Source organism: Mycosarcoma maydis, chromosome 1 (assembly GCF_000328475.2).
Source record: "Mycosarcoma maydis chromosome 1, whole genome shotgun sequence".
Taxonomy (NCBI): Eukaryota; Fungi; Basidiomycota; class Ustilaginomycetes; order Ustilaginales; genus Mycosarcoma; species Mycosarcoma maydis.
Window position 1 is genome coordinate 1106 of NC_026478.1, and position 8253 is coordinate 9358.

Sequence of the window (8253 nt, forward strand, 5' to 3'; positions counted from 1 at the left end):
ACAGAGTGAAGCACAACACCCAACACGCTGTTGAGGGTTACCCACTGTACCAAAAGGGTGTCTTGACAACCTTTCGGACTTGGGTTGTAATCTTCACTCGCACTACACGCAAGCGTGATCAAATGTTAGGCCGGGGGCCTTTCCTCCTCTCCACGATCGCTGTCGATCGGTTGCCCGATTCAAGCTTTTACCACGTTGATCGGTCAAGCATGCCAAGCATGCCAAGCATGATATGGTCTGCTCTCTGAGAGGGAGACGAGCATTGCAAACTGTGTTGTGACTTGTATCCTAGCCACGTCCGTGTATGCCATCAATGTCAGTAGGGAAGCAAAGAAGGCCTAGACTACGGTGTAGCCTCGTCAGCAACTTCGGCAGCATCAGCGGCGTCTGCGTCGAGATCGTCCTCGGTAACAGCTTCGAGCACACGCCCAGCAGCACTTGCAGCACCTTTGACTCCATCTCTCGCTGGCTTGTACAAGATATCAAGCATTCTCTGGATGGTGGCAAGGTCGAGATTGCCATCGTCATCGAATTGGGCGTCCAGCTCGCCCTCGGTGCCGACCTTTTCCCGAAACTGATCGAGCGAGTCTGTCGCTTCTTGACCAGGCACGAGAGCCGGGATCCCGGCAACGACTCCTTCTGGAGCGAGCTTGTTGAATTTGTTCCTTGCGTCGCTGCCAACAGTTGTCCCCACCGTGTTGTGGCGTCGGTCGTATGTGGCGTATTTGACCTTGGTCCACAACGAAAGTGGCGAGATTACTGCAGTGCCTCGGTAGTAGATGCGTGCTGCTTGATAGCTGACCAATAGAAGCGTCGTTGCCATAAGGATGTACAAGAGCGATTGAAGTGTTGTAGACTCTCCTCTGCCCACAGCGCGGGCCTTGCCCTTGCGCTTGCTTGTTGGAGGACGCGATACTCCGCCTGTGGTTTCCAACGCCCTTTTGTTGCGCTGTCTTGCTGCTGACGAAGGCATAGCGTGGATGTATCACTTGGGAGAATGTGGAGAGCAAGTAAGGTGCATACAAAAGATCTCTCCCATGAGTGTAGAAACCAACTCTGTGTAGCATTCACGATTCACGATTGAATGATTCAGCCTCCACGTCATGGTCTAACGCTGACTCATGAGTTGTTTCGACAATCTGCCCGAATTCCGAGAATAACCCTTCCACGGCGAGATATGCACACGGATATATAACTTTATGCGTTTCTTCTCTGTTCAGGCTCGTCGTCCGGCTCTGTCTCGGCGGAGACGAAAAACTTCAACACGAAAGCGTAACGTGTAACGGGTAACACGAACAAGAAATTTGGCTCAATCTGTTACATCGCAAACGTTCGTTGCTCTATCGACAGAATCACGTGTGTGAATTCACCTCCTCCACACCGAGTCGTGAGTTAGGCAGCTGTCTCAAGAACCTGCGGCTGGAACGGCTACATGCTACCCTATACTCACGCTGACATTCACGATTCGAGCTGAAGTTTCTTCCGAATCTCCCGTATAAATGCCTTGAGCTCTCCATTTCGTTACCATGTCAGGTCTACAGCGCTCTTTTGTCAAGAGCAAGCTCTCCAAGCTTCCGCCGATCCCGCCATTCTCTGAGGCGGACGAAGAAGGTCAAGAGCATCAGGATCCTGATTCAAATGCGGCATCTCGACTTTCCAAGCGCCGACAGCAGACAGATGCCTTCGCTCCACGCACAGCGGAAGGATGTTTCGAGGAAGCCCTCGAGGTCAACGTTCCACTCGCTTCTGGCTCTGCCTCCTTCCGCGTCTACTACACTCCTCCGCGTCCAAAGCCACCGACGCTATCCAGATCGTCCCATCAAGCCGCACTTGGACCTCCGCACAATCTCGGCATCAATGTCGAGTCCCCCACCTTACCAACATTGAAACCTGGCATCGGGTCTTCCACGGATGAATGCGATGAAGAAGAGCAAGAAAGCTGTCACCTATCGAAGCAAAGTACCGCGTCAAGCCAAGGAACCCTTTTCGTCCTCCATCACGGAGCAGGCTTCAGTGCTCTTTCTTACGCCTTAACTGCGGCCGAAATCACACGGATCAGCCGAGGTGAAGTTGGCGTGCTCGCATACGACTGTCGTGGTCATGGACGAACACGCATGTTCGGTGTGAGGTCAAACCCTCTGGACATGTCAATTGATGTCCTTTGCTCGGATTTGACCTCGCTCTTATTGACCATGTTTCCCGAGATGGATCAGATGCCGTCGCTTGTTCTCGTCGGTCATTCGATGGGCGGATCCGTGGTCGTATCAGCTGCACACGCACTTTCAGCGAAAGGGTTCAGTCGCTTGTCGGGGGTTGCAGTACTGGATGTTGTGGAGGGCACTGCAATGGACGCGCTCAGTGTGATGCGAAGCGTGGTGCTTGGCCACCCTTCAGGATTCGACTCGGTCGAAGCAGCGATTCGATGGCATGTGGATAGCAAGACTATCGCAAATCTCGACAGCGCGCGTATCAGCGTTCCGCCCTTGATTGAGCCCGATCCTGCCTTTTCTTGCGCCAACACATCGGCAAATGAAGAGAAGGACGAGCAGCAAGAAGTTCTAGATGACGACGCCTCGTCGGAAACCGCGCAGCCTAGTAACCACCAGTACGCCTACCGATGGCGAGCTGATCTGTTGGCCACCGAGCCATACTGGTCGAGCTGGTTCCGGGGTCTCTCCTCGCGCTTCTTAACGGTGAGAACGGCGCGTCTGCTGCTGCTGGCTGGCACAGATCGCCTTGACCGAGAGCTCATGATTGGCCAGATGCAGGGCAAGTATCAGCTCGAAGTGATTGCCGACGTGGGACATTCGTTGCATGAAGACGCACCCGACCGCACAGCGCGTATCCTGGTCGATTTTTGGCGCCGAAACGAGCGTATACACCTTCCACTCAAGCATATTAAGAAAGTGGGCGAGGCGTAGCGAGGTGGCCCTGGTTGTCACAATGTTGCAATGGGCTAAAACTCATCGCCCTTGCTTCTTCACCAGTTGCATTCGCCGAAAGTCCATCTGTGCAATAAAGTATAAGCTTGCAACCAGACAAAAGCGTTGCGGGTAACTTATCAAGAATCGAGTCAAGCACACTACAAAAGAGGCGTAAAACAAAACTAACTTAAAGCTTGGGACTCGTGAGTGTGCCCGAGCGGGAGAGCGAACTTTGGCCAGCTCGAGTACTAGCGGTACTGAAGCTGGAAAGAGAGCGTCGTAAACCAAGTTTGGAGGGTCTCGGTGCAACGCTGGTGCTCATTGGCTCTTCATCGGTCTCATCGAGCGATTCGCCTACATCCTCGTGGCCAATGGCCACTTTTGCAAACGCGTCACGAATTCGTCGCACCGTCAATGCGTACGCCTCATGCTTGAGTTTTTCGGATTGGGATCCTGATTTGGTCATCTTGTCCCAGTTGTGACCTTGACCTTGTGCTTCCCAGTGGACGACAGATCCCTTGAATTTGGAGGATGCATCAAGCTTATCTGCTAGCTTGCGGCCTTCTCTGGCAAGCGAGTCTTGTTCTGCCGTCAAAATGGTGACAGAGGGCGGGTAGGAAGCAGGATTAGCGTAAAGAGGCGAAATGAGAGGCTGTTTGCGATCCTTTACCCTTTCAATAGGCACGTAACAGTTATACAGGATCTTGCGCAGCCATGGTGGAAGAGTGCCGCCAGCAGCACCTCTCAATGACTTGAGTTGTGGCTTGGCATACGGATCCTCGTCAAGGTTTGTGGAAGGGTAGAAAGCAACAGTAGCTGCCACACCGCCATGGATTTCAGAGCGTGTGGAACCGATCAGGGCAAGATTACCGCCCGAGCTGAAACCGACGAGCGCCACTCGGTGAGGATCCCAGAGCCATTCCTTGTGGCCCGTAGCTCCTACAGCGCCGTGACGAAGACGCTGTTTGCGGTTCTCGTCTGCAAAATGTCGGGCGAATTGAATAGCTGAATCGACATCTTCAACAGCTGCGGGCCAGGGGTTCTCTGGGGCGTGCGAGTAATCGACGTCAATGACGACCGCGGGTAGAGAATGAGCAAGGTACGAGCAGAAGCGGACATCCTCGCCGTGGGTGTGGAAGCAAAACCCTGAGCCGTGAAGATTGATGACGATAGGCAAAGCAATGTCGTCAGGGTGACCAGATGGCCAGTAGATGTCTGCCTTGAGTCGACGCCGTTGTTCCTTACGCGTAATCTTGCCAGGAACAAAAGGCGATGGGATGTAAGTCGTCACATTTGGTTTGGGCGCTGGAGGTTGCTTGGGTGTGAGTAGCGGTGTCACCACGGGCAGGACAGCCCGTAGCACTTTGATGATGACAGTGTCCAACATCTTGCCGTCGTCAAAGTCTCTCGAGGTGAATGTAGCGAGGAGAGAAGGAAAGCATCAAGGCTTAGACACTGCTCGGCGATCGACTTCGCATAACGTTACACGAACACGGAAAGCTCTCCGGCTTGTCGGTCATGGAAATGTGATTCACACGCAGGGTCTGCAAGATCCGGCGAACGAGTGACGGCCACTTGCAGCACAGAAACACGTTCGAGTTGATCGTGCGTCAGTCCAAACAATTTCAATCACAGAATCACGAATGTTGCATACCGTTGTTGCCTTTCTTATTTAGTCATGGCATGAGTCGTGAGTAGTTAGAAGCGTAATTCACGATTGCATCATTTTGTCTTGGGTGTTTCCGACTCAGTGACGGCAGCTGCAAGACAAGAGCCTAGACTAAAAAAGGAGTGAAATGATTCATGAACATTCGTGAATGCCTAAAAACATGCTTGGAAAATGCAGCAAGAAGCGTGAAGCACGCAGCGTTTCGTGTTTCTAAGACTCGTGACTGATTGGCTGATGGTACTGAATCCTTGTCAAACATGGTATCTCCAATCGAGACGGCGATCACCGAGCCGTTTGCGCTCCTCGTCAGTCTCTTCTTGGCTCTTATCGTTCTCCCGACTGACTTGCAGCGCATCTCTACGTTGGTTCTCACGGCTAAGAAGGAACCAAAGGGCGGAAGCGGCTCCGATACCAAAACCGAGCCAGACGATGCTCAAGCCGTGGCTGATGTGGTAGTGGGGATTCCTGAGTCCACCCAGCGGACGGCGGTACAGCTGTACACCGACAATGCTACCCATGTTACCAAACGCGATCTGCATCGCAAGAGCTGTGGCTCGTTTCGTCTGACTAGAGACGTTTTCGGAGGGCAGCGATAGTAACAGTGCGTTCCCAGCGTATACGCCAGGCGTGGTGATGAAGATAGCCACGTATCGTCCTGCTACGGTTGGCGAAGTGATTTGAACAACATAGCCTACGATGGAAAGGACTGCGCAGCCGATGATAAAGACGAGCCTACGGTTGACCACAAACGAAATGTGGGCGATGCCCATGGTGAAAACGAAGGCGAGGAAGTACGGTGGCACTGTGAGCAGCTGGGCGTTGGCTGCGGAAAAGCCAAGATCATTGATGATGGTCGGCATAAAGAGCGAGATGGTGTATAGTGCGAAGGCGTAGCCGTGGAAGAGAAGTCCGTAGAGATATACATAAGGATCTGTGAAGGCTTGTTTGACGCCGTCCCACGAGAATGACTCCTCATCCAAAGAGTCGCGATCCGCTTGCATTCTTGCGGCGATTATGGCCTTTTCGCGATCCGAAAACGAGCGAGACCTCAAGGGGTAATGTGGTACAATCTTGTAGGCAGCTAGCGCTACGACAATAGTAAGCAAACCCTCAATAATCAGAATCCAGGACCACCCGGCCTTGCCACCAACTCCACGCATGTATCCGATACCGTAGGCCAGAATACCTCCAAAGGCGCCCGAAAAGGCAGCACCGGAAAAGAGCAGCGCGACGCGATAGTGTCGTTCCTGTCGGGGGTAAAACATGCTGAAAACAAAGACCGAGCCTGGGAATACGCCACTTTCACTTAGACCGAGAAAGAAGCGAACGGCAAACAGGCCTGCTTGATTGTGGACGAGACCTTGCACCACAGTGATGATACCCCAGACGAGCGTCAGCGTCGGCAGCCATAATGGTGGTGATGTCTTTTTGAGAACAATGTTGGCGGGTACCTCGCCGACGACGTAGCCGACAAAGAAGAGTGTAAGGGCAGTCGAGTAGTCTCGCAGGTTGATGTCTTCGACCAGGCCGTCGAGCTTTGCGTTGCCAATATTGCTTCGATCGAGAAAACCTAGGAGAAAGAGTACAAGGAGAATGGGGACGACGACGACGTCGATCTTGCGCACTAAACGGCGTTCTTCCGTACGGGTGTATCGAACCTCACCGTGAGAGGTTGTCTCGACAACAATCAAATCGGTGTTTGTCACTTCATGCGCTTCCCTCACGGACCCTGCCTTGCCGGACGGTGGCGTCGAAGCATGCGTGAACTCGCTCATGGCGTATGAGCTGCAAAGCGAACGGCCTAAGCGCAGTAGCTGGCGAGGATGGTGCAGACGCAAGAATGAGGGTAAAGAGGGAGATGGAAAAGAGCAAGAGCAAGAGAGGCTGACTGTACAAAGAGTTTATAGTACGTCACTAGCGCAGGTACAAGCCATCACACGACGGGATAGCGATTCCAACCATGTGGGTATAGACACCACGGCACGGCTGGTTCCAAATTATCTCCCTAGTCGCGTCGATCATCTGTGTCGCATTGGCGAAGCTCACATCGTTGAAGAATTGAACCGGTATCTGGGCACAGCGACGAATCACGGATGATGGAATGATGGCATCGTAGACGAGTTGAGAAAGAAAGCTCGGAAGCCGCGACGTGGCTACCTGGGCTGGAGTTGTGGTGAATCAAAGACGGTCGCTAACTTTGCCGGCGTGATGGGCGCGGGGGCCTTTGAATCCGCAGGTCGGTCCGGTTTCGTGCCATCGGAGAGTCGGCATTGCAGAGTCTCGAAGCAGTGAAAAGACTCTCAGACAGCATGTGAAACTGACCTGGGTTGAAGATGACCAGGCGGAAGGAAACAATCACGCCACTCACAACCGATGTGGGCAGGATACTGGGCAGCCGAGCCGAACAGCCATGAGTGAGGGTGGCACAGTTAAGCACAAGACCAGGAAGTTGCGTGCTTCGCTTGGGATCCACTTGGAACCCATGCGGGGCACAGTTGGACATGATCAGTCATTTGGTGGCTTCAGCACGCCATATACAATTCGTGGGCGATTCTACACCGCCATCGATCTAGTCTACTCTGCAGGCCGTAACGGTACTCTCTCTCTCTCTGTGTGTGACTGAAGAAGAAGAATTGGCTCTCTCTCTCACTTGAAGCTTAACCACTGTACCAAAAGGGTGTCTCGACAACCAATCGGACTTGGATTGTATTCTTCAACTCTCTCTCTCGCTCTGAATAAGAATTGGATCACGGATGATTCCTGATTCACGATTTGTGATTCCACATTCACATTCACGATTTTTGGGTAAATCTGTGTGAGATCGTTGGAATACGTGAGATTTTCACATAAGGAAACGTGAAATCGTGAATCGTGTTAATCGTGAATGACGAATCATGATCGTGAATCTCGTGAATAAAATCACGAAAATCGTGAATCGTGAATCGTGAATGCGAGCAGCCGTAATAGCAATGTTAGGCCCTTAATCAGTTGGCATTAATCTCGAAGCTAAAAAGGCATGGGTCAAAAAAAGCTGGAACCCGCTGCGAGCCTCGCTTAGTGTCCCTTTAGGCTGTTTCAAGCGTTGGCCCGCAAAAGCAAAAAAAACCGCGAGTGGGGCAAGGCGCCCTCAACCGTCGTGAGGGACCGAGTCAATCGAGGAGCTGCACGGAGCTGCACTATGCTGGCGGAATGATCCCGACCTCTTCAGATGATCGTAGGATGAACGGTAACAAGACCGAGTGTGGCGAGCGAGAGCAAAGCGAGGAAAAACTCTTTGTTCGGTAGATCCGATGCGGCAGATTCAGACACCAGAATAATACAGCAATCAAAAAAGGTTGCGAGCTTTCTAATTTGCTCCGCGGCGAAATAGGAGCGGCCCACCATGGACTTGTATCACGGTAGCTGCACCTATTTGGGCACTAAACCTGTTTTTAGAATTCGATCAAAAAAGCAGGGTCCTACGCTTTGGGTTTTCAGTTAGTTAACTCAGTTACTGTATACGTGTGTGAGCGTGCAGACCAACCAAGGCCGTCCAGTAGCTCGGTTGGCTTTCTTTTGCGCTCAGCTGCCGTTGCTAACTTACCTTAAGTTAATATGACAATTTTGGCCGTCTCGGCAAGCGACTTCCGCCGTCCACACAAATTTACGTCCAGAGATCCT

At 52.3% G+C, this 8253-nt stretch overlaps 4 protein-coding genes across 4 annotated transcripts; 1 reads left to right on the forward strand and 3 right to left on the reverse strand.

Moving 5' to 3' along the window:
- Positions 1-343: 343 nt before the first annotated feature.
- Positions 344-973, reverse strand: UMAG_06480 (uncharacterized protein; the record flags this gene model as incomplete). The annotated part of the gene is made up of 1 exon (XM_011388287.1): positions 344-973. The coding sequence occupies one exon, from the start codon at positions 971-973 to the stop codon at positions 344-346; it is 630 nt and encodes a 209-aa protein (XP_011386589.1).
- Positions 974-1526: 553 nt separating this feature from the next.
- On the forward strand, positions 1527-2921 carry UMAG_10944 (carboxylesterase-mitochondrial 37S ribosomal protein YmS2; the record flags this gene model as incomplete). The annotated part of the gene is made up of 1 exon (XM_011388399.1): positions 1527-2921. The coding sequence occupies one exon, from the start codon at positions 1527-1529 to the stop codon at positions 2919-2921; it is 1395 nt and encodes a 464-aa protein (XP_011386701.1).
- A 190-nt stretch (positions 2922-3111) lies between these two features.
- UMAG_10945 (uncharacterized protein) lies at positions 3112-4311 on the reverse strand (the record flags this gene model as incomplete). The annotated part of the gene is made up of 1 exon (XM_011388400.1): positions 3112-4311. One exon carries the CDS (start codon positions 4309-4311, stop codon positions 3112-3114), a length of 1200 nt encoding a protein of 399 aa, XP_011386702.1.
- Positions 4312-4844: 533 nt separating this feature from the next.
- On the reverse strand, positions 4845-6368 carry UMAG_10946 (uncharacterized protein; the record flags this gene model as incomplete). The annotated part of the gene is made up of 1 exon (XM_011388401.1): positions 4845-6368. One exon carries the CDS (start codon positions 6366-6368, stop codon positions 4845-4847), a length of 1524 nt encoding a protein of 507 aa, XP_011386703.1.
- Between the last annotated feature and the right edge of the window lie 1885 nt (positions 6369-8253).